The following is a 27,209-nucleotide window of genomic DNA, read 5'->3' as shown; positions in this document are numbered from 1 at the left end:
AAAGAAAAGCAATCTCAAGTTACACACTTTCAAACTAGCCTTTCCATTATACCTTAATTTCAGTAGATTGATTTTAAGTAATAAAAAGAACTATGAAACCCAAGCAATAATAGCTGAAAAACAAAGATACTGACCTGTATTCAGAATTATATTAAAACAAAACCCAAAAAAAAGAAGAAAAAAAGTTATGCTAAGGGTATTCCCATTTGTGTATTCCTCCCTTTTTCTAACTCTCTTCTTAATCCCAAATTTAAAAGACTAGTTGTAAAACAGTAGGGTGCCAAATTAAAACACACTTTATTTTCAGATGTCTCCATACTCATAGACTGACTTCCTGTCAGGAAGAGTTCCATTTCACTGAATACCCCAATCAGCAGGGAACTTGCAGAATTAAGTGCCAGTTGATATTACTTTGTTTTGCATTTACCACCCTTGAGAGTAATGTTCAAAGATGTAGTAATATAGTCAGCATGGTATCATCCTTCTGACTAGACTGCCAAGCCACAGGGTGTACTGCCAGTTCCACAAAATTTACCTTAAAAGCTTGTGTTTTCTAAATCCTAGTGTGCTGGTGAATCAACAGGACTCCTGTATTTCAGATTAAAGTCTGCATCTAAAATGAAATTATGTGTTTCTTTGACAGGAACAAGAACTTTAAATAAATATTATGGAAAGGTCTACATCCAAATTAAAATAAAGAGCACTTAATGTTTGCTAACTTATCAACCTAAATTTTTTATTTTAAAAAATGGTACTTAAATGATCTATTTAGAACTTTAACATATTATTGCTGTTGTTGAAAGGCAAATAATATTTATAATAAAAATGATATGAATATAAATATATATTTATAATAGAATATTATAAAAATTTGAATGAAGTTAAAACACAGATATTTTGCCAAATTAATATAAAGTATGGACATTAAGCTAATTTTATATACTTCAAAATTGTTAGTGCTTCTCAGATTTTTCATGACCAATTTATAGAGCCTGAATCTTCAATGACCCTCTCCATCTCTCATGACTTCCTATCTATGCTGCAAAGGTGTCTGATGCCTTCTTATAAAATCAACTATTTCTATTGCACACAAAACTATATTAACTGAGCATTTCAATATAGAATGCCTATTCTCCCTGCCTTTGTGCATTATGAGGATAAAACTCTCACAGGTAGGTCCATGACAAAACCAGGTGATTATAATGAAAGGCTATATTTATTTTTTATCTCAATATTAGACACTGCCTTACTGATTTTCATCCCATCTGCAATCAAAAGATCTTAGGTACAATAGCAAACCTCAAGGATAATCAATTTATATTCACTAATTTTCTGAAAGTAGATTCTAAGGAAGAGGTATAAACATATCAAAAAAGTGAAGAATAACATTAAAAATGTTGAAATATAAGAATTATATTAATCCTGGTTGGACCATGCTACATATAAATTGGTCTTAAAGAAACCTATTGTCCCCTAAAGTCCTATTTACCTTGTAATAAAAGGTTGGTTTCAAAGGAAATAGAATAATTTATTTACAGTATATCAAAGTATGTGTTTCAACATTTAGCGCACTTTGCAAATTTGTTGCCATCCAAACAGCTTTGAGGATGTAGAAAGACAATGGTGAGATCATTCTGCTTTATTTAAGTAGATCTGTTTCTTTTCTGAAACCTTGACATACAAATAGGTATTTTAAAATATTAGGCAAACATATCATTCTTAAGAGCCAGAGGATCAACATTTGTCACAGTTCTTGTTGGCAGAAGCTGTGATGCCAACAAGCATCTGGAATGAACCCAGAGCTATCAGGTGATAAAAATGGTTCTCCACAAAGACCAACATCTACGGCACAAAACTGATTTCTTCAAAAGTGATCATTAGCAGTGACTCCTTTAACTAAGACCCAAGAATGATCAGGTGAAGGGGATTTAGAATTTATCATGCTTCTTTCAAACACATGGAATATAGAGTAAGAATTCAGAATCAAAGAGTCTGAAGCCTAAATATAAGGGCTAATTCAGATTGAGGCAGAATTTAATAGGAATAATATAATTTTCAAACAGGAATTTTCTCTTACCTAAAATACTTTTCAATGAATCTAAACTCAAGAATTAAGATTAAAGAAGGAATCTTTATCTCAATAAGGTAAATATACCTATGAAATGTTTAATATGCAGTTGACACTGATAAGCACCACAGACAAAAGGGACAACAAGAAATGGTTTCCCGTCACCAAGAAGTTTAGAGTTTAATGAGACAAAAATCTTCCTATATAGTATGACAAGTGCTAAAACCACTTTTAGGTCTATAAATTAAACTCTTAGTACTTAGCTCTGTGAACCCAATGTCGGCAGTACCAAAGCTAGAAATATAAGATGAATAAGAGTTAATGGGGTCTAGAATTATTTTCATCCTATTGTACAGTGGAAGCAAAGAAAACATATTGAATGAGTATGTTTTATTACATAATATAAACACAGATTCAGATAACATGTTCTGATGCAAAAATAAAATCTGAGCATGTTAAAGATTGACTTTCTCAAAAATATCTAAAGAATCATTAACTTCAGGATGGTTCCAAATACCCCTGGCTGAATTTGAACAACCAGTATTCTACCCTCCACTCATTTCTCAAGGTTTGGGCTCACCAAGAGAGAGATCACTTTTGTTTATTATATTTAGGAATTACCTATACATATGTCATGGTTTGGAGGTGAGTTGTCCCCCAAAAGCTCACATGAAACAAAATGCAAGAAGGTTCAGAGGAGAAATGATTGTGGGTATGAAAGTCTGAACCCAATCAGTGAATGAACCTCCTGATAGGGATTAACTGAGGGGTAACTGAAGTGGTAGGGTGTGGCTGGAGGTGATGAGAATTAGAGTGGCTTGGGGTATATATTTGTATCTGGCAAGTGAAGACCTCTCTCTGCTTCCTGATCACCATGTGAGCTGCTTCCCTCTCCCACACTCTTCCCTCATGATATTTTGCCTCACCTCACGCCCTGAAGAATGGAGCTGGCCTTCTATGGACTAAGACTTCTGAAACTGTGAGCACTCTAATAAATTTTTCCTCCCAAAAAACTGTTCTGGTCAGATACTTTAGTCACAGCAGTGAAAAACCTGACTAAACAACACAAATTATGCTTTCTTAAACATAAAATTACTACAAATTTCAGTTCAAACAGGCATTCATGTCATTTCTTGACTTTTAATTCTTTAATCTTATTAGCATTTTAATAATAACTTCAAATTGCTATATCTAGGTCTTGATTACAAGCAATCTTAATTAATGTTTGGATGGATAAATGTGTATCAAAAGTATCAGCTAATATAGGTCAAAAAAACTATTTAGCTATAACTACAAAGAGTCTATGGCTGGGCTGCAGTTGTAGCTCAGTGGTAGAGTGCTTGCCTAGCACATACAAGGCCCTGGGTTTGATTCTCAGCACCACATAAAAATAAATAAAATAAAGGTATTGTGTCCATCTACAACTTTAAAAAACTGAGCCTACGGCTAATATTTTCAGTTATTTAACAAATTTTATTGAAAATTTATTGCATTCAAGTACTTTTCAGATGAGGGTCACAAACAGATTAGTGTATCTATCACCTTTGGAACTCTTGTACTTTTTAAATATACAGCACAGTACAGTTTCTATAATTGGATATAAAACAGTACATGTCATATCTCATTAATACAAAATACATTTTGACTCTAGTTTCTAGGCTTTATGCCAATGCTGAAACATGATCACAGAACATGAATTACACTATTGGTCCAAAATGATTCGTTCAGTAAATATAGAAAATAATTACACATTCAACTGATAGCAAAACATTTAAATTTATCTTTGAACCTGAGGTTAGTTCTACATGAATATGGTAAAAACAAAACACATTCTGGGTTAAATTTGAATTCTTCTAGAAAGAATACCAATCTTTCTTATGATAAGTTCTAAAAACCTCTCCCTATACAAACAATGCATAAACTGAGAGATATGTCCAAATTACTTACAAAGGAGAGGGAACAAATGAATGAGATAGTTTCTTTTGAATGAAGCAAAACAAAAATAATCAGTGTTTCTGGAGTAAAAAGCTATAATTTTGCATATCTAATGTTTTTCCTTATTCACTGCAACTGAAGACACAGAGTAACATAAATGCAGAGTACTAAAAAGAGACACTTTCTCAGTCCACACTCTGACCCTCCTCTAACACAACAGTAGCTTTTCACAAATCATGTTCCACAAAAATTAACCACAGGCAGTATGATAATAAAAAGGATTCTGTGATTAAATGTGAATCATTACAGATTCAACAATAAGCACTATTTTATAAGTATACACAATATGTATACACACATATATGTATTTACTAGTGGCCTTAAGAGACCCTACAGTCAAGACATCTAATTGAAATATATTTAAACCAACATTTTCCAGTGTTATTTAATACTATATACTTTCTTCACAGAACATGCATTATTATCACACAGTACACACTCTGGAAATAACTGTATTGGAAAAGTCAGAGTGTGAAAATTAATCAAGGAGGCACATTGCTACCAGAATTCAAACAATGAAAAGTTATAGACACTGGACAAAGTAGAGGAAATGCTTTAGGAACTGTATTATCTGTTGATCCTGATGAAATTATAAAAACATAAAACCCAGAAAAAATTGACTATAAAGCTATTTTAGTAGACTAAAATGATCAACTCATAAAATAAAGGAAAGGGAGAGGGAAGGATAACTTTAAGATAAAGGGAAGAAGGAGCAAGAGGCAGAGTCGAGGGATGGGTAAGAGGAGGCAATGAAAAATGAATCCTTAAAAAATCATATTATGTGCATATATAAATATAGCACAGGGCACTTTGGCTTTATACACAGATAGAAAGAACCAATCAAATATAAATAAATTGACAAGCCAAAGAAGTCCAGTATAGTAGAGAAAGGAAGATGGGAGATGGAAGGGAGGAGAAGAAGAGAAAGAGGAAGGGATAAGGGGGAATCATGAACTGAAATTGATTCCAAGCATGTATGAGTTTGCTGGGATTAACCCAACTACTATGTAAAACTATAAAGCTCTTAAAAAAAAATCTGCTGTAAGAAAAATAAACTATCAAATAAGGACTGGTAACTAGTTTTGTCCCTAATACTTATCCATGTCCAAGTGTTTTCTTTATTTTTCAATCCTTATAAAACTCTATTTTGCATTATAGTCATTTGTCTTTCTTACTAATTTTTGCCTCTTGATCTATTTAAGGCATAGCTTAAAGGGAGGGGCTCAACTAAAACCATGACACAGGTTTGCTGAATGAGTGGATGCGTAAAACCACAGGAGGCATAAGGAGGAGGCTCAGCCAAGGCAAGGAGAATCACACAAAGCTCCTTAGTAGAGAAATTATTGAAATAAGCCTGACGGACAGTAAAAATGAAAAATTCTAAAAAATATAGCTAATGGTCCCAACATGATGCTGTACAAAAGTCTTATAAATAGGATTTCTTTACAGGTGAAAAACACTCTACTGCCACTACACAATTTTTAGTAAAAATTCCTATTTTGTAGTTGGCAAAAAATAATCCTTTGTTTTACTGGCTCAATGATTTCTTTTTAAAGATTACATAATTTTCTAAAACCGGATGTGAATTTTAGTGTAAAAGTTTGAAATGTATCCCTACAGTATGAGTATCTAAGGGCCAAATTAAAAGAAATAAATCTCCATTTATATAAAGTTTTACAGTAAGTGAAACTAATCCATAGTAACAGAAATCAAACCAGTGGCATTTGAGGTGACACAGGTTGGGATTGATTACAAAGGGGCATAGAGAAACTTCCTGGATTAAAATGGCTGTTACATGGTTATGAATATGTCAAAAATCATTGAACTGTACACTTTTAAAAAATGTACATATTTATTGTATATAAATTAGGCCTCAATCTAGTTGATTTTTTCAAGAGGTGAGTCTAATTAAGTCAAAGGAAAATGTAAAAAGCAAAGACCCTATTTATACATGAACACAACTAGAGTATTTAGTAATGACAAAATAGCTAATCTAATAAAATTTGGCACTTAATATAAGAAGTAATTAATATCAAAAAGTAAGGGAATATTCATAATGAAAAAGACCAAAAGGTGCTGCTGGCCAAACTGTACTCTTATATGTGTGCATGTACAAATATGTAATAACAAATCCCATGATATGTACAACTATAATGTACCAATAAAAAAGATGAGAAAAAAAGACAAAAAAGTCCAAAACATGATGATTTATGACTCTTGTTGCCATTCACTTAATAATTATACAATTATATAAACATATGCTTCAGCAATATGTAATATTGGAGATGGAATCAAAAATGAAAAATTTCTTGCCTTCAAGAAATTTATACTCTAAATGGACAGCAAAGAAAAACCATGGGCAATTAAAGTACATGATGAAATTACAATGAGATGGATTAGTGAGTGCACTGAATGATACCACATTGACGCACAGAACTGTGGGAAAGCGGGAAGTCAAGGAACACTGGCCAGAAAAGACTGCTAGAAGTTTCCCATAAATATTGATTTGAATTTCAAGTGCCAAGGACTATGTTAGTATTAGTATATTTTAATGACAAAACAGAAATGGCTGTTGCCTTCCTAGAATCTGGAGTGTAGAAAGGAAGACTAACAGTAAAAGTGAACATATTCACACATACATATTTACAAGTACTGTTAAATTCTATGATGGATGCAATGAAATGAAAAACAGAGATAAAAGAGATGTCATACACATCTCTGAGAAAGGAATAATTAAGCTGTGTTCCTAATAATGAGAAGTCAACAATTAAAGAGTTACCACATTTGAAAAGGGGGCATTTTAGTGAAGAAAAAGCATGTGCCCACACACAAAAATAAAATGGCACATTTGGGTAACTTTAAATACCTTATACATGGTAAGAAATGAGGTATAAGCAGTAAGAGACCTAACAATGGACATGCATGCGTGTGTACTGGTATTGAAATAACACACTCATAATCAACTACCCATCACAACTATGCAAAGTTCATGAACTAAAAAGGCAAAGGTAATAGCATTAGTGTCATATATTCAGAAAAGATAAACTCAAACAGAAAAGAAATCTAGGATTAAAAAAAAAGAGTATAAAGTAAAAAAACAAAAGGTATGTTTCATGATTTAAAAAATTTCAAAGACAAAACTAACATGAGAATGGTGCTGATCCTTATTATGAATATTATAATGTTTAAATTAATAGTTCAGAGATACAGAAAGAAAAAACACTTAAGTCAAAATTGACCAAGTCTTATATCAATACCTTCAGGTGAAGAAAATATTTCCTTAAATTCCAAAAATCTACTTACTGTGATTTTAAAAATTTTGTAAGAAAAATCAGACTATGTTAGCATTTTAAATTACCTTTTGCTGCTAATTAATTACTCAGGATGCCAGGACAGACTACATGCTGCCTCTAGTTTTTCTATATACTGTATGCATTTCTGATAAATGGGAAAAGAATAGATGACCTGGCAGAAGGCTCAGACAATAATATGTGATTTACAGGACATGAATGCAGCTACCACAAGATTTATCTGACAGCCCTCTCCGATAGTGGACTGTTGAGTATCCGATGGAATGATTTCTAGTCTAGAAAGTCTACTACTGAGTAGCCATACACATTATTTATTTATTAGATGTTTTGGGTTGAAACCATTTTTAAATGATGCACTTCACAATGCAGAGTCATAAATTTAGCTTTAAACCCAAGAAGGGAGGTAGTGTTATTGGAATGTATGTCAGACTGAATTAGGATGAGCAACACAACGCTTTTATAAAGTGGCCTTGAATGCAATGTCAATTCTTTCAAAAATGATATTAACGTCAAATGAGCAAGATTCAAACACTGTATACAACACTGGAGTAATATTACTTGAAACATTTATTTAACATTTTCTTTAAATTCAAGTAGATTTCATCAGGTTTATACATAGCACTCAGAGCAAATATGGGGCACAAATTAGTTACATGATTGTGACGATGAATCTGAAATATTGTTGAGAAATTGTTTAACTTTTTTCTATGCATAAAGAACATACAGTCTCCTAAAGAATGTATGCAATTTTATTTTGAGAAGTAATGGGATTTAATTTAAACAGTTTTTGCAGCTTAGATAGTTCCTCAATTGTTTTATATGAGATTCAACATATGAATGAATCTAATTTATTAAACCTGAAATATAAATTAATTTTGCTCAAAAATGCAATGCTAAATGTTTTCAGAAAGTTTTCAATTCTAAATAGCAACATTTTGCCTGTTATTAAAATGTAAATAAGATAAAATATAAAATTCTCCTAATCAACAATTAATGAATGAAATGAACATGGAAAAACATAATGCTAGTTGAAGCTTTAAAGAAATGTATAGTGATCAGTTTGGTCTTACTGTCAACAACCAAATGTGATCACTTCCTCATTTTTGAAACTTAGGCTTTAATTTCCATTTGTAATAAAATGTGATTAAGCACCTTGTTCAAAAAAATGCAAAAGGAAAAAGTTTTGAAAAGATTCAAGAAAATAATCAGAACATGGCTGATTGTCATGAAATTAACACCAACTAATTTGTAAAGTTCTAAATCAAATTTGCAGATGTTAAGTTCATAAGCATAACCATTATTTATGTGATTAAAAAAGAGTTTTTGACCTGATCTTTCGATCTTTGGCACTCAATCCTCTCCATCTCCTCTTAAAAAATTAATTAAAATTTTGGCAAGATGGTAGCTTTTTACTTCCCACCCTATCTCAGGCTAAAAAAAATTATCAATCAAACTCAAAACATCCCCACCCAATATCTGCAAAATGTCGACTTGAAATTCAATTTCATATCTCTGAACCTTTCATGTAGAAAAAGACAGTTCACTTCTTAACAAAATAAATCACTTTTGTGATTACCAAGTTGACCTCTTTGAATTAGGAAAATTCAAAGTGAAAAATGTAATTATCACCCGGGAACAATCTGTATACATCTGGAGCTAATTCTGGCTTCATTTTTCACATCATTTTTCACACTGTGCTACATCTTGTAGAGATGCCATGGAACTTTTGAAGAACTCATAAAAAATGCTAGGGACTTCAAATACCCAGTAATGTATGTTATTCAAACAAAAACCTTGAGAATTTTTGGCTTTTGAAACTTATTCTACTAAGTGATCTTTATATACCATTTAACTGGGTAAGTATTAAATACTACTGTGGTACACATGAGAAATAGTTGTGTTAAAATGTGTCATTCTTTATCTTCATGGCTTCTAACGTTCAAATATGTAATATACTATGTCTGAAATAGCTTTCATGTACCAAAAATATATTCAACACTAAACTTGAAAATTAAACTTCACTATCAAAATTCACTTATGAAACAATTAAGTCACTATAAAAAACAAACCCATATTCTTTTGAAAAAACTGTAAATAAATGCTTCGAAAAGGGTAATTTCATGTATGTAATGTGAATGTTATGTGGCAATTTCTATCCAAGAAATAATGAATTATTTCAAATCAGATGGCTGAATGAAAAGTTTTATTTAGTCGGCTTTTGAAGAAAGAAGCTTTTCTAAATAAGAGAAAATTATACAAACATGAGTTTCACTAAATCTAAGAATAATAATCCCACTAACAAATATTACTCCTCCTCACAAGTTCATTATGAAAATCCCTAGAAGTAATTCTTCTTATTGCACTTTATTGATAAAGCATAGCATTGATTTTTCACACCTTCTATGATTCTTTAATTTGTATTCATGAAATGTCCATCAGCACAGTCTAAATAAATTTGGCAATATAGGCACTAAAATGAATAAATCGATACAAAGAAGCATTAATTTTGCATTATCCTTATTCATTAGGCAAGTAAACCATGAGAGTTGTAAATGAAGGTCAAAGGTGTTGAAATGGGTCAAAACCCTTGACCTCTAGACCAATACCCTTCCTATTAAGAAAGGCTTTTTTAAAGTTTTAAGTAGGGGAATTTACTACCAGCAAGATATCACTTTTAAAAGACTACAAAGAAAACTCTCAATAAAAACATTCATCTGGTTAATAGCAAAACAGAAAACAAAATAGCACAGGATAAATGATTTTTACATAAATTTTTTAAATTATTAAAAAAATCTAAGTATAACATGTATGAACATTTCTAGTTTTGCTATTAGAAATTATGTTCCACATCATATTATTATGATGGCTACCACATTTTTGTTGATGCTTTCCCAAGTCTACTGTGTATGTCAAAAATAATTAGCAATGACAAGGATTCAAAATTATTTATCACTCATTTTATAACCTCTGCACAAAAAGGAAGTAAACCCATGATTCCCAGTGGAATCAGAGTGGCACTCCGCAAAGTATAGAAATAAATCTGTTTCTGTAACCTTAAAATACAAAGCAGAGAAACAGTCATCTCAAAATCATTTGATGTGGACATTTTTAATGTGACTCTAAAAGCTTTTGTTTCTCATTTACCTACCACCTTTCTTTCAGTACTTATTTCAAAATAATCATATTTTCAAGATACATATAAAATTATTTTAAAACAGAAAACTCAAAATCTACTTATTGTATAACCTAGTAATAATGCAAATATACTTGCTTATCAAAACAAATTCATTAAAAATTTACTTTTATTCAACATTTATTCTTGTACTCACCTGAGAACACAGTAGCATAACCAACTCCACAACTGAACTACTAGACTTCATGCAAACCAGACCTATTTTAAAGAGAATTTTTTAAAAACAATTACAAAGAAAAAAAAAATACAAGATTGATTTGTTTGTTACACAGTTTTGTCCAAAATGGCTTTTAAAATAAAACATTAACATCTTGCTAAGAACCATACCTGTACAGAACTGATGATGTGATCATGTAAACATGGTTTCATAATTGCCACTATTTTGGTAAAAGATACCATTTCAACTTTCAAAATACTAAAACATTTATTATAACTTCATATAATAAATAAATAATGACATTTCACAATACTCATGGAAATGTGGACAACATATGCCATATTGATCAATATCATCTACATTTTGTTTTGGAGAGAGTTGATCGTTATACATGCAGAGAAGGGAAATGGCTCTCTGACCTTTGCTTTCTCCACCACACTCTCTCCCTTCAACCCTCCAGCTATCAATCAAGTTTCCATTTTGTTTCATGGCAGCAGACATCCCAAACACTCTTATTAGTACCTTGGCCTCTGACCTCACACTAAACCTTAACAGAAATGCAAGCCGTTGTCTGTTATTCCTGATTTCTTATAAATTAATTCATTTACATTTTCTCTTTTATGTGTCATTTTGGTTTTCCAAAAATATCCTTAGGTAGAAATTGTAATGTGGTTAATACCCATCTAAATAACTCTTTAGTTTTAATTACCAATAAAATCATTCAAATAACAGTATATAACCAGTATCCATAAAAATATCAATAATAAAAAGGACTAAATTACATTACTAGTGACTAGAATTATTATAATTTTACAATTATTACATTTTTCTGAGCAAACACAAGCTTAGGTTCCAGGGTATGACAGCTAAAATAATTTCTAGTGGCACTTAAACAATCAATAACACTACTTTTTTTTCCCCCTTTCTCCAGTAAAACTCTTCCAGGTATCCTGTCCATTCCCTTTCTCTTATCTTTGTGCTCTTTAGTTCTTCTTCTGTTTTAATAATAATTCTTGTAGTGCATTGACGGCGTATGTTGGCATTTTGAAGGTTTACAAATTGCATTCAGATTAAAAAGGATGTTCGCTCCTTCGTTTTTTAAAAAAGTCACAACCATTTTTATTATTGTTAGAAAATAATCACTGACACAAAAAAATAGCACTGGAAAAAAATAGCTAAAGAACATCTTTATATTGCTTTAGGTAAGCAGGTAATGCATTAATTAAAGAGTGGTTTTTGTAGGGCTAAGTAAGCTCCTCGGGCTAATGCTGCCAAGGCCAAAAAGCAAGGGCAGAGCAATGCTCCATCTCTCATTGCTGGTGCAGCCCTCTGCTGGTCTCAAAGTCTGTCACTGTTCATAAAATATACAAGAAGTTCAGTTTTACTCCAACTTCAAAAACTATTACACTAGCAAATAAATTCAGAACTTTGCACAATTAAATCATTCATCATTACTGCACTATTCTAAAGGAGTTAGAATTTTGACCATTGGGTCCTGATCTGGACCCTTTTATATTTACTCATATAATGAGCAAAAGGGATAAAAAGATTTCTGGGCTAACCAAAATTAGAAATATTTTTACATGCTCTTTTGTCTCTTCAATCACGCTTATAGGCTATTTCAATACCCATATACTTCAGCAAAAACTGGATCTGCATATGCACTTATTTATTTGTTTGTTTGTTGTTTATTTATTTCAGTCTTATTTCCCAAGACTGAAGATTAGTGTAAACCAGACTAAAGATTAGTAAACCAGGAAAAGGTTGATATTTGCCACCTAGTTGACATGAAGAGTCAGGAAAAAATATATCCACTGATCCCTGAGCTGAATGCTCAGAATACCATTGCTAGTAAAACTTCAAATACACACATTTCTTATTATTCATTTTGATTTGAACAGTTAATGTGGGGCTTATGGGAGGAAGGAGCAGTTAGTGAGGTGGAGAATATGCTCAATTATAAGTGAGAAAGGGGTTCAGAGGACACGATAGATCTGATATTAGCCCTCTTAACACTAACCTCCCTGACTAAAGGACATTGGTACTATAAGAACAAATAAATAACTTTGGGAGTAAAGAATATAGTTCATAAGTTGTCACATACCACTTTGAAAAACAGAAATTAGTATGTGAAATACAATTTATAGAAAATTCCTGTAATATAGACTATTCTATTTTTTAATTCAGGTCTTTTCAAATTTTATTACTTACTGAATAAAAGTCCTTCAAAACTTCATCAAATAGTCCATGGCTAAATAAATTATGTTCTAGATATATCAAAGTAAATTACAATTCAAAACATAAATATTTCTAAAACGAGAATGTTGGTTTTCACATAAATTTATTGCAACTTTTTGACTCTATGGAAATAAAATCATTCACCACCAACTCCATATACTAAAGCTGTATATTGATATTTTAAAGATATTGATACTAAAGTTGTATATTGATATTTTAAAGACATTGAGATAGGGATTGGGGGTATTTTTCCAGGATCTGTAAGCTTGAATAGAATAATAGTGTTTTATCCTAAATGATAAAGACATGGACAAAGACAAGCCAGAGTGAGCAATCATCTAGTACTAATACTTTTAGACACAAAAGTTAATTCTGTTTCATCATTGATATAAGTCCTCTATCTTCTCCTTAAAATTTCTTAGTTTGGGGTTGAAGACTGGTATTTCAAAGTGAGTCTGTTAAGTTCGTAAACAGACCTAATTACTTGAAAAAAAATGTCCTCTGTTAAACTGATATATGCTGCCTAAATAAATTTAGAGTAAGTCTTGTTTCACTTTATTGAGTCATCCTGTGTAATATTTGAAGACACTACATGTAAATGCCCATGCAAAAAAAAAAAAAGATAAATAATTGTTATTCTTCATCCATTCCATAAATAACTTGGCCCTCAATACCCTCAGCAATCTACTTCTGCATGCTATCTAGTTTGATGCAATCTCAAATTATTAGAAGAAATCTAGTAATTTATGCATGATATAAGCAGGATGAAGTACAATACTACTATTATCTCTACTTATTTGTAACATAGAATCCTACTAATAAAAACTAAAAAAACATTCCACAATCCTAACGTGGCAATATACTGTTTTTTATATGGAGCATAAGCTCTAGTGAAACCTTGTGACACTAGTCTCTCCAAATCTCTACACATATGGCTAATTATAAAGTATCAAAACAAAAACTCTTAGTTATTTGGTTCACCACACAATTTCTATTTCATTGAGATCACTAATAAAAAATGTATAACAAGTTTCAATATAAAAGACACATGGGATATAGTCTTCAAAAGATTCAGACTCTATAAGAAGCCTTGTCAAAGACTAAAAATATACAGATTTCTTATTATTCATTTAAGTTTTTAACTCTGAAATATAAATCAATATAAATGAAAGTAAAAGTCACCTACTTGTTCCTTCTATAAGCAGCTCTTGTCCATGGCTACCCAAAAGTGTCCGAGAAAGAAAAGGTGCAAAATCCACAAAAATCTCTCGTAGAAGAGGAGCTGCCTTTTCTAAAGCATGTTCCAGTCTCTCTGTAATACTAATAGAAAGATGTTAAGTTACTCAAATCATTCAATACAATTTATCATTCTTAAAATGAACTATATTTCCACAGAAATATAAAATTATGCAAAAATTAAAAATGAGCTACACAGGATTTTTGCTATGCATAGTAGTCCTCCTACTGATCTGTCTTGGTACCTTGAGCCCTGACAGACAACCTGGTTAACAACTATTCTAAGCATCAGTTCTTATGAGAAGTTGGAACTCATCTGTTAGAAGCACTTTCTTGGGCTGAGGGTGCAGATCAGTGGTACAGCTCTTGCTCACAAGGACCTGGTTCCATCCCAGCATCACAAATAAAAAATTTTAAAAAAAAGACAAAAAACACTTTCTTTTAAGCTGTATATTGACCCAAACAGAATCAAGACTTCATCAAATTTGTCTGTTAAACACTAAATCATCATTGAGTTCAAGGGCCGTGTTTTTGTTTCAAAGTTATCAATGTATACAACAATATCATGTAAAAGCACATTTATACTGATCACAATTAACATTAATATATTTTTGTATGAATATTTACATATATTCATGCATACAAAAACATATATTTAAAGACTAAAAAAAAAAAAAAAAAAGTCCCTTGCATTTCAGGACACTAAGAGTATCTAAAGCTTCATAAGCCAAACAAATATGTGAACAGCCACTACTTATCACTGTTCACACCAGGGGTACTTCCAGTTCTCACTATCAAGAAAGTAGTTGCTACAGAAACTAACAACATAAACTTATCTAAGTTTCTACTATCAGTAATCATCTCCTCACAGGTACTGCCCTCAATAACAATTCTTCTATGTAACTCATAGAACTTTTCAACCCTAGAAAATATGAAAAAAACAAGCCTACACTTGAAATATCTTAGGGCATATTGTGCAGTGTTGTGGATTTCCCAATTATGTTAAGGAAAATCAAGAATTCTCTGTTCACTAAGGATCTAGTGGTAGAAAACACTTTCACACCATTACAAATTAGAATTTGAAACACATATTTACAAATAAGGCAAGTGACAATAAAAATATTTATTTTACATAAATATATGTTATCATGTAGCACTGTTATATATTACAAATAGCCATGTCCCATGAACATTTTACATCTTATAATCTTTTGAAACAAAATTAACTTCTAAAATATTTCCAAGCCTCTAAATGTTTTAAAAAAAAATTTTAAATGCCATGTATACTGGAAGGGAGGGAGAGACATATGTTGGAAAGGAAGGAGGGGATAGGAGATGAAGGGAGGAAAAGGAGGAAAATGGAAATAAGGAAAATAAGCATAGCTAAATAGTTTTAAATGTAATCCAAAGGCATAAATCAAAATATCCAACTTCATAGTTTAAATACCTCATATTTGAAACAGGGTCTTGTGGAACTGAACCAACTGTTGTAACTGAGGGCAATTTTGCATTAGATGATCTACTGCCTACAAAAGAAAAATAATCATTGACAGGAATTTTCTGGTTTTAGACGCAAGGATTCAAACAAACAAGTTGTCATACCAATGAATAACAATATATTACAATGCATTTTTAAAATATCCATTTGGATAACACTAAAGTCTAACAATCATTTTCTTGAATCCTTTCATAAATAAATTCAGTTACCATGTCAATTATCAAGCTAAGCAATCCTTCTGTTCATGGACTGAAGAGGTAAACAAAAAATTGATCAGATATAAGGTTTGTGGCTCAAAAAAACTGTGCAAGACTGTTCAAAGGTGAAATTCAGATTAAATTATGAGAGCTGTAATCTAATAGGTGGATTTACCTATTTGATTATTTATTTATTTACACTGGAGATTGAACTCAAGGATGCTTTACTACTGAGCTACATCCCCAGTCCTTCTTATTTTTATTTTAAGACAGGGTCTCACTAAGTTGCTGAGGTTGGCCTTAAACTTGCCATCTTCCTCTCTCAACCTCCCAAGGCACTGGGATTGCAGGCATGCACCATCATACCTGGCATGGATTAATAATTTAAATGAATCACTGGGTGGTAACTACAGGTAGTTGAGACATGACTGGAGAAGTAGGTCACTAGGGGTGGGTCCTTTTATATTCTGTCCCTGGCTTCTCATACATGCATATGCATGTATTCTTTCTTTCTCTCTCTCTCTCCCCCCACCCCCTCCTTCCTTCCTGGCTGCTATGAATGAGCTACTTTCCTCTGCCATGCCCTTCTGCCATAATGTTCTGCATCATCTCATGCCCAGAGCAATGATGTCAATTGACCATGGACTGAACCTCTGAAACTGTGAGCCCATAACTGTGAGACAATAACTTTTCATCCTCCCAGTTGTTCTTGTCAGATATTTTGATCACAGAAATAAAGAACTGACTATCACAAATAGTTATACCTCCATTACCATAAAAAATGTCATTCAGTCATCAGTTAACATCTGCTATACGCTGACAGCCTAAGTCTAGTCTGTCAAACAACCAATGAACACCTGAGAAACCTTTCTTAAATGATTCAAGCAGAATTTACATTCTGTCATTTGTACTCACTGTCATTATAGTATACAATTTGAAGCAGCTGTCACATTATTCATTTTTATTTATTTGTTTGTTTGTTTATTTGGTGGTACTATGAACCCAAAGCCTCGCAAGTGCTCTACCATTGAACTACATCTCCAGCACTTTTTTATTGAGTCAAGGACTCACTAACATACCCAGTGTTGAGGTTTAACACTAATCAGTACCTAGGAAGGCTTATTGTTCCTGAGGTGAATGAAGAAGGACTTGTAAAAATGTGCTGGGGAAGGGAAGGAGGAGGAAAACTGTCTACTTTCCTATCTCCAATCCATAAGTGAAGTCATGCACTCATAAAACATCTGAAGGAACACCTGTGCAAAGATAGCATGCAATACATCCTGTACATATTCCTGGTGGGTAGCTCTGATGCAGCCCTCAATTTGTCCTGATCTATTGTTGCTGCCGAGGAATACAAGAGTAACAAAACTCTATGGGAAGACATGGGGCAATGACCTGCTCACCTAGGACCTGACAGACCCAGATGGGCTTTCAGCTGTCTAAAGACATGGCACACCTTAGCAGCCACCTCCCTCTCCCCAGCCACACTACTTTAGTTGATTTTTAAAATGTTCTTCTATTATACAGACTTTTTGAAAACAGAAACTTTTATCTTTTTCATCCATCTACCTAGAGTCTAGAGAATCTAACACAATAGAAGGTCTTCAATCAATATGAATTACAGAAATGATTCCCTTAGTCACTCTGAACTCCTATATTTAATAGATCAATTTTCTCACCTGGTATATACTTTCTTACCTATTTCCTACTATTTTATTTCACTTCCATTGTTCAAACTACTATGTCAAATTAACTTTCATTATATGATTTTGTTTGTCTTTCCAATCAATGCTTCCAGATAACCTTAGATACTCTTGTAACTCTATATTGTTAAATGACCAGTTCATCCTCTTATAGTGTAAAGTGTTCAAACTATTGTCTCCTATAGGAATCATGTTCTTTATGTTATTAGCAAAGAACCGTATTTGCGAATTTTACATGGCAAGAGAAAAATAGTTGCCAGGAAATTAACCCTGACAGAGAATGGGTAAGAACAGAAATAATATGCATTATGACAAGAATTTGAAGAGTGAGTTTAGAAGGTTAATTTGGAAGACAGTTTTCTGAGACTTCAAGAGAAAAAGGGAGAAGAAAGAATAAATGCTCATCTAGAATACAGAAAGAAAGATGGTTAAAATACATGAGAAGGAAAAAATGTAGTCCTCTGACATCTGAGGACATCAGCTAAGCCTTATTGTTTGTTGTTAGGAGCTGAATTGGGGCCCACAGCTAGATCTTGGTATTATACATAAACAATTTTAAATATAAACAATGTTTAGTAAGCTTTTTTGCTGCTATGACTAAATGACCCAACCAGCACAACTGTAGAGAAGGAAGAGATTATTTGAGGTTTCACGGTTTCAGAGGTCTTAGTCCACAGAAGGCTGGCTCTATTTCTCAGGGCTCAAGATGAGGCTAAACATCATGGCAGAGTGTGCGGCAGAGGGAAGCAGCTTACATCTTGGTGATCAAGAAGGAGAGAGAGTCACTCCACTCTCCAGATACAAAATATATACACCAAAGACACACCCCAATTCCCACTTCCTCTAACCACACCCTAAACTTCAGTTAATCCCATCAGGGATTAACTCACTGATTAGTCTAAGGCTATAGCCCAGTCATTTCTCCGCCAAACTTTTTTGCATTGTCTCACAGGTAAGCTTTTGGGGGACACCACATCTAACCCATAACAAACAATTTCACAGAATAATATTAACATCAGACAAGGATATTCGGTGACCAAGAAGAATCAACGTAATACCACGTAATAATCATGTTCCAACACAGAGGAAAAAATGAACTCTTCCCAAATAACAAAAATAATCAAACATCCAAAACCCTATTATCAGAGAAAGCTGGTTATTTACAAAATTCAGTGGCAGTCTCAGTCATGCCCTCCTAGATATTATGATAATATCTAATCACAGAATAACCTTTGCTTCCTAACAGTATTCAATCCAGAAGGCTTACTTCCTTAAATCCTCACCAAAATCACCTAATACAAGTTCAAATCCTATGATAAACATCATTCCTGAGATGACATACATTTCTCCAGTCACATACTTCAAAGAATAACAAACTTATTAAACCAAAGTCCTGGTACTCTTTGCTTGGAAGGCACTGATGAAAACTTCATGTGAATTTGGTGTCAACATATCTTATATACAAACATAGATAAGATAAATTGTGGTATACAGGTGTATTAAGAATTGTATTGCAAAAAATATAAGAAAGGTCATGTATAATGGCATAATTTGACATGAACATACTTTATATACAGAATTACGAAAAATGGTGCTGTGAATGGATAATTCTGAATGTAATGCACTCCACTACTGTCATGGATGTAAGAAATAATAGAAAGATAGATAGATAGACAGACAGACAGACAGACAGAAAAAATGAGCAGAATATATAAATAAAAAATTTAAAGATAATTAGACCAAAATAGTACTACTCCTGTGTTTAAGGTGATAAATAAAACAACTCACAAAATAATACTTACAAAAGAAGGAAAGAAATGTAAGCATAACATTTGGAAAGGAAATAGAGAAAGAATAAGATCAAACAATTTATGGTAAGATACAAATTAGCACTTAAACTATGGGGAGGATTCTGATTTTTAAATATCTGAAAAATATATATCTTATCACTGAGAACTGCGATTTTATAATGTTCCTGGTGATTTTTCACATACATAAAGGTATTTTTATCTATATACATGGTTGTATTAACAAAAACTTGAAAAGGTTTTTTTAACAGTATTTTTAACAGTATAAAATAAAAATATTTTATTTTAGTTTAACAAAGAAAGTTGCAAAAGCATTAAAGATAATTAATAACAAATCAAAATAAAGTAAGTTTGAAATGTTTGAAGATATTTGATAATCAAATGTACATCATGGACTAGACTGGATACTAGAATAAGGGAGGTGTTGCTAAGGGGCATTGATGGGAACCTAGAGAAACTACTGAAGTAAGAAACGTGAATGAGGTAATAGTTTTGCATCCCTATCAATGTCCTAATTCCAACTACGTGTCAATATATGTATATGTAAGAAAGGAAACACATTGACTTATTTAGAGAAAATTGTCATAATATCTTTAAATTTATCCCAAATCATTCAGAAAATAAGTTGCATGTATGTATGTTTGTGGATGTATAGAAAAAATAATTATAGCAAAGGTAGGAAAATGGTAAAAAAATGGCCAATCACTGAATGCTTATTTTTTAATTGTTTCAAATAACAATAAAATATTGCAAAATATTGCATAAAATAGATGAATCCATGTACTCCTTGAAAAAAAAAAGATTCATGTGGGGGCTGGGGTTGTAGCTCAGTGGTAGAGCACTTGCCTAGAATGTGTGAGGCTCTAGATTCACTCCTTAGCACCATATAAAAATAAATAAATAAAATAAAGGTATTGTGTCCATCTACTACACACACACACACACACACACACACACACGTATATATAAAAACTTTATGTGAATTCAGGCAGAGAATCAATTAAACTGAGAAAGGTAGCAAAAAACCTGGGCCTATTTTAAAAGAATCAAAATTAGTAGGGTGTGGTAGTATATGCCTACAATCCCAGCAACTCAAGAGGCTGAGGCAGAAACAGTGCAAGTTTGGGGCCAGCATCCACACCTTAGAGAAGCCCTCTGCAACTTAGTGGGATACCATCCCAAAATTTAAAAAAAAAAAAAAAAAAGGACTGGGAATGTGGCTTAGTGGTAAAGCACTCCTGAGTTAAATCCCTAGTAACCCCCTCCCAAAAAAAAAATTTTTTTTTTGAGGGAATCTCTACTTAAGGATACTTTTCTGTAACAGCCTCTCTCATCATGGCAAAATGCACATTATTCCACATGGCAGCACCTCAAATCTGATGCATTTTACAATCAAAAGCACTTTACAATTGTAGTCAGCAGATAGTTAATACCTAACTTTGAGAAAAAGACTATCATTTAAAATCAAGACTACAGCAGAATCTAATCTGTTTTAAAAGATGAATTAAAGAACTGTTTACCAATTTGAAATTTTTGTCAGCCCATATCCTCAAGATTATATAAACTAGAGTACATGACTGTACAAGCTAAACACACTGTCTGAATATTGATGCTAACGATTTGCTTCTGGTAAAGGACAATACCTAAAGAATTAAGGGTCCTACTACAGCTTGGTTCCAAAGCAATAAACCACAGGAAACCTCCTCCATCACTCCTCCCACCACAAAGGTCTCAAATTTTATAGCACAAAGTATTATTGGATTTAAAAGCCTAGCTTCTGAGATTATGTAATCCTGTGTTACAACTTTAATCAGTATTTTCTCATTATGATCAAAATATAAAAATATTATGCTTTAAAAAGAACAAGGTCCCTCTTTCCCAAACCTTAAACAGTTATTGATTTACTGGAATAGATTTTTAAAAACATCTGTATTAGTTTGGAGGCTGCGCTTGGTTCAGGGAAAGTGAGCCCAAACACTGTGAGGAAAGCATTTAAGTAAAAGAGAAAACAAAGAAATATGATGTAATGGCCTGATGAAGGTTATCTGGTGAATTCAGGTTACAATAAATAGAGAGAGAGAAATAAACATATGTGAATGAAAGCATCAATTTTTTTATTTTAAGATAGGGTCTTACTAAATTGCTTAGAACTTGCACTCCTTCTGCCTCAGCCTCCCAGGCCGCTGGGATTACAGGCTTGCGGGCACTAATTCTTACAAATACTTTAATATTATATCTGTATAAAATACCTATAGATATCAACTCTAGCCATTGAGAAGATCTGGAAAGAATAACATCTTAATACCCAATATCCACTTCTTGGATTCTGAATACTGTTCATAAAAAGAAAGAAATGGCTGATTAAGATGTGTGCAGAAAAATACAAAAATGAGCTTCAAAACATCTATTTGACCATTCTAGAAAGCAAAACATCTATTTGACCATTCTAGAAAGCAAGTAAATGGCCAAGGAATCACAAGATATGTCAAAAGAACATGAGAAGTCAGCTTGAAGGGATTCCCAACTGTGGACAATAAGTAATGAAAATAAGTAATGACAGTAATTAATAATAACCCATCAAATACAGTAGAAAACAGAGGGCATATTTATATGAATAAACTGACAGTTTGAGGAATAGGATATTTAAACAATTTCAAAGTACCCCAACACAACAAAACACTTGTGAATTAAATACAGAGTAAATTTATATTATCCTGGCAGTTACCACTTTAATCAAGTGATCAAAGTTGTCATCAGTATTGGGACAAATAGTGGTGGTTCAGTTCACTAGGTAGTATATACTTTGTACACTCAAAACTATTGGATTCAATCTCCAGCACCCAAAAAAACACCATCACATGACTGAATTATTTTCTTTTCAGTCTAATTCTATAATACTCCTATCAAAGAATACTCACTAATACTCTCTAATGATGAGGAAGTAGATGATTAAGCAAAATCAAGAACATTCATTTGCATTGTTTCCAATTTTAGAACACTGACAAAGATTCTAGCTTAATCAAACTTTAGTTAAGTTCCTGAAACTTCTCCTAGGCCCATCTGTGAACTTCCTCATAAAACCCAGTTGTAGCAAGAACACTAAGTCAAATTAGCAGGAAACAACCCCGCCTCCATTCTATCCTCCATAAATGACCACCCTCGGTATCTACCCTCCAACTTTCCCCAGGTATTGTCTCATCATGCCTGATCATTCCTTATCCTCCAACCGGAACCAGGCAATATCAGAATACCTTGGCCTGTACTCAGCCAGAATCCCCCCTGACCCTTGATGCTTCCTCTTAGTATTTCTCATCTGCCAACCCCCACCCCATTCCTTGGCTATAAATTCCCACTGGCCCATACTGCATTCATAATTCTAATTCACCCTGATTCTATGCTGAGGTTTCTTTTTCCCTCTTTCAACAGTCCTGAATAAAATCTATTTTCATCACTTTAAATATGGTCCAGCTGCTTTTCCTTCACATCATAAGAACAATGTTTTCTCACAAGCTCATACAAACATTTGTAACACTCCTTTATTTTCTCCATATGTCATCTAAAAGTCATTAAACAAACAATGTAAAGGTTGATACATATTGCAATTTTGCCTTTGTGAAAGAATCAACAATTTATACTCCTTTACTGTTGGTGAAATTGAATGCATTTTCTCGATTTACTGCTCATTTACAAAACTAAATGAGCAAAAATATAATGATAAAATATAAATGAGCATTTTTACCAGAATCTTTTTATTTACAGCATTTAATTAGTGATATGTACCTCTTATCATACATTACAAATACTTCTCAAATTTGTAGTATCTTCCTGAGTCGGGTTTATTTTGTTTAACTTAATGCTTCTCAGTTCCATCAATTTTCCTGCAAATATTTAATTTTGTTCTTCTTTATGTCTAAATAAATAAAACTCCATTTTGCAAATATACCATGTTCTCTTATCCATTCATCTGCTGACAGACACCTAGGCTGATTCCATGATGTGCTATTGTGAATTATGCAGGTATTGCTATAGTATGCTGATCTCATTCTTTTGGATAAATACCAAGGAGTGGTCTAGCAGAATGATATGGTGATTTCATTCCCAGTCTTTTGAGGAATCTCCATACTGGTTTTGCCATAGTGGCTGTAAAAATTGACACTACCACCAACAGTGTAGAAGAGGCATAAGAATCCTCTCCCCGCATCACATATCCTCACCAGCATCATCATTTGTGTTCATGATGACTATGATTCTAAGTGGACTGAGATGAAATGTCAGTGTAGTTTTGACCTGCATTTCCTTGATGACTAGAGATGCTGAACATTTTATATAATTGTTGTCTGTTTGTACTTCCTCTTTTGAGAAGTGTCTGTTTAGCCCATTTGTCCATTTATTCAATGGGTTATAATTTTTTTGGTCTTGAGATTTGTGAGTTCTTCATATATTCTAGATACTAATCTTCTGTCAGAAGAGCAACTGTCAAAGACTTTCACACATTATGTAGATTCTCATAGAACTGTTAATTATTTCTAACACTATCCCATTTTTTAATTTTTTTTAATTTTAATTTGTTATATATGACAACAGAATGCATTATAATTCATATTACACACATAGAGCCCAATTTTTCATATCTCTGGTAGAATACACAAAGTAAAGTCACATTCTTCATGTCTTCACATATGTACGTAGGGTAATGATGACCATTGCATTCCACTGTCTTTCCTACCCCTGTGCCCCTTTCCTTCCCTGACCTCCCCTTTTCCCTTTTGCCCTATCTAGAGTTCATTTAATCCTCCCATCCCCCCAACACCCACAGCACATTATGAATAAGCATTCTTAAACCAGAGAAATCATTAGGCATTTGGTTTTTTGGGGACTGGCTAATTTCATTTAGCATTATATTCTCCAGCTCCACCCATGATGTTATTCTCTTTTAATGTTGAATAATAGTCCATTGTGTATACATACCACATTTTCTTTATCAATTCATCTACTGAAGGGCATCTATCTAGGTTGGTTCCACAGTTTAGCTATTGTGAATTGTGCTGCTATAAACATTGATGTGGCTGTGTCCCTGTAGTATGCTGTTTTTAAGTCCTTTGGGTATAGCCCAAGGAGTGGGATAGCTGGGTCAAAGGGTGGTTCCATTCCCAGTTTTTCAAGGATTTTCAATACTGCTTTCCATATTGGCTGTACCAATTTGCAGTCTCACCAGCAATGTATGAGTGTGCCTTTTCCCCCACATCCTCATCAACACTTATTGTTGTTTGTATTGGATAGCTGCCATTCTGACTAGAGTGAGATGAAATCTTAGTTTTGATATGCATTTCTCTAATTGCTAGAGATGTTGAACATTTTTTCAGATATTTGTTAATTGATTGTATATCTTCTTCTGAGAAGTGTCTGTTCAGTTCCATGGCCCATTTATTGATTGGGTTATTTGTTTTTTTGGTGTTAAGATTTTTAAATTCTTTATATATTCTAGAGATTAGTGCTCTATCTGACGTGCATATGATAAGAATTTGTTCCCAATTAGTAGGCTCTCTATTCACCTGATTGTTTCTTTTGCTGAGAAGATTTTTAGTTTGAATCCATCACATTTATTGATTCTTGATATTAATTCTTGCACTATAGGAGTCTTATTAAGGAATCTGGAGCCTAATCTGACATGAGGGCGATTTGGGCTTACTTTTTCTTCTAATAGATGCAGTGTCTCTGGTTTAATTCCTAGGTCCTTCATCCACTTTGAATTGAGTTTGGGGCATGGTGAGAGATAGGTGCTTAATTTCATTTTGTTGCCTATGGATTTCCAATTTTCCCAGCACCAATTGTTGAAGAGGCTATCTTTTCTTCAATGTACATTTTTGGTGCCTTTGTCACTATAAGGTAACTGTAATTATGTCAGTGGAAATATTTCCTGAGCTACAGGAGTCCTACTGAAGCAGTTGCTGCCTATGTCTGTATGTTGAAGTATTTCTCTCATGTTTTCTTGTACCAGTTGCAAAGTTTCTGGTCTTATTTCTAGGTCTTTGATCCATTTTGAGTTGACTTTTGTATACAATGAGAGGAAATGAGTTTCAATTTTCAACATATGGATATCCAGTTTTCCCTGCACTATTTGTTAAAGAGGCTGTCTTTCTCAAGTGAAAATTTTTGGCACCTTTGTGGAGAATCAATAATTGTAGCTGTGTGGGTTTGTGTCTGTCTTCTATTCCATTCTATTGGTCTACATAAGTTTTTTATGGCAGTACCAAGTTGTTTTGTTATTGTGGGTCAGTAGTATAATTTGAATCTGGGTATTGTGATGCCTCCAGCATTATTCTTTTTGTCTATCTTAACCTGTATGAACTCTCTGGCCAGTCACTTGGTTCTGGGTAGATATTCAATGAGTGACTTTTTTACACCAGAGGGGCAAAACTCTATCCTCAGATCATATATACTAATACTGTCATTTTTCTGTTCATAAGTGCCATGAAGAGCTCCTAAACATGCACAGACCACAAATTATTTCACTTTTCACTGCCTCCAATTTTCTTTCTCCATGCCTGAGACCACGCTGTTACTTTAATAACATCCCTAAACCCTATCCCTAGGAAGGAAGATTTAAGACTTGGGGCTCACGTTATCATTGGTGCCTCATGAACATTTAGCAAAATTTCTCACTTTTTGCCAATGACTGGCATTCTGTATAGTGTGCAAAACAGGCCTGATTCAAGAACATAGGTAAACTTACTGAAATGAAGTGCCTTTTAATAATGTCACTAAAAATACACTTAAGAAACTAAAGGCAAATTCTGACAAAAACTTAAAAAAAAAAAAAAAAAGAATCAAATCCAGAATTAACTATTATAAAAAGAAGATTTTGGGGTTGGGCCACAGTGGCACATGCCTACAATCTCACCAACTTAGGAGGCTAAGGCAGAACGATCCCAAAATAAATACCAGCCTGGGCAATTTAGTGAAGCCTTGTCTTGAAAATAAAATTTTAAAAGAACTGAAGATGTAGCTCACAGGTAGAACACTCCAGGTTGGATCCCTAGTACATTTATAATAATGATAATAATTATAATTAAAAATTTTTAAAAAGTAGATTTTCATCATTTTCATTTACCAGACCAGTATAAAACAAAACATAGCCATAAATGTTTGGCAATTTTTGCTACTCTAGAAGAAAACAGTCTAATTAAAACCTGCCATTGCCCTATACCACTCCTAGAACTTTCTCAGGCTTACTTAAATTTTCTCTAGGAATTCTGATTCAACTTGCTCTTTTAGGTAAGGCAAATATAAGTTAAATTCTAGGTACAGATAAGCATAGTCAGCATGTACTTAGAGGTTTTATGGATTAAAGTGATTAAGAAAGCAAGGATCAGAAGGGGAACTTGACCTTCCCTGAAACACGCTTAGTCTTTAGACCTAACTTGATCACTAATCATCAGTTCTGATTACCAAGTGTCAGAAAAACATAAGGATCCAGAATTCTGAATTATGTCTCTTATCCTCCAGGCTTGGCTCCTCTAGGAGATTCACACAGGAAATGCCACAATCTTCCACAATCAACTTCTGGGTAATTACTAAACCCAAATCTGACAGTAAGTATATTCCTAATAAAAAATGAATTCAAGTAAAATTTTTCTTTTCTTCAACATACATCCCTCCCCTTCAACAAGAATTGACTCTTCTTTTTATTGGGAATTTTGTATTGCTGACATTCCCCTCATCTTTGCCATGCTGGCTTAATGGAGAGCTAATAATAATTACATTAAAACTCCAAGCAAGTTCCTGGTGGTCAGAATATATAGAAT

The 27,209-nt window shown here is 33.1% G+C and overlaps 1 protein-coding gene across 5 annotated transcripts in view; it reads right to left on the bottom strand.

The window, feature by feature from the left end:
- The window catches only part of Lrba (LPS responsive beige-like anchor protein), a 701,372-nt gene that overhangs the window by 464,225 nt on the left and 209,938 nt on the right, over positions 1-27,209 (bottom strand). For all 5 annotated transcript variants that reach the window (XM_071614622.1, XM_071614623.1, XM_071614624.1 and 2 more), the window contains exons 31-33: positions 15,646-15,724; positions 14,149-14,282; positions 10,704-10,765 (exon numbers count right to left, since the gene is read on the bottom strand). In XM_071614622.1, coding sequence (XP_071470723.1) covers positions 10,704-10,765; positions 14,149-14,282; positions 15,646-15,724 — 275 coding nt within the window. The remainder of the gene's footprint in view (positions 1-10,703; positions 10,766-14,148; positions 14,283-15,645; positions 15,725-27,209) is intronic.

This window comes from Marmota flaviventris, chromosome 7 (genome assembly GCF_047511675.1).
Source record: "Marmota flaviventris isolate mMarFla1 chromosome 7, mMarFla1.hap1, whole genome shotgun sequence".
Lineage (NCBI taxonomy): Eukaryota > Metazoa > Chordata > Mammalia > Rodentia > Sciuridae > Marmota > Marmota flaviventris.
The sequence above is the reverse complement of the archived record's forward strand: the minus strand, read 5'-3'. Positions and strand labels throughout refer to the sequence as shown.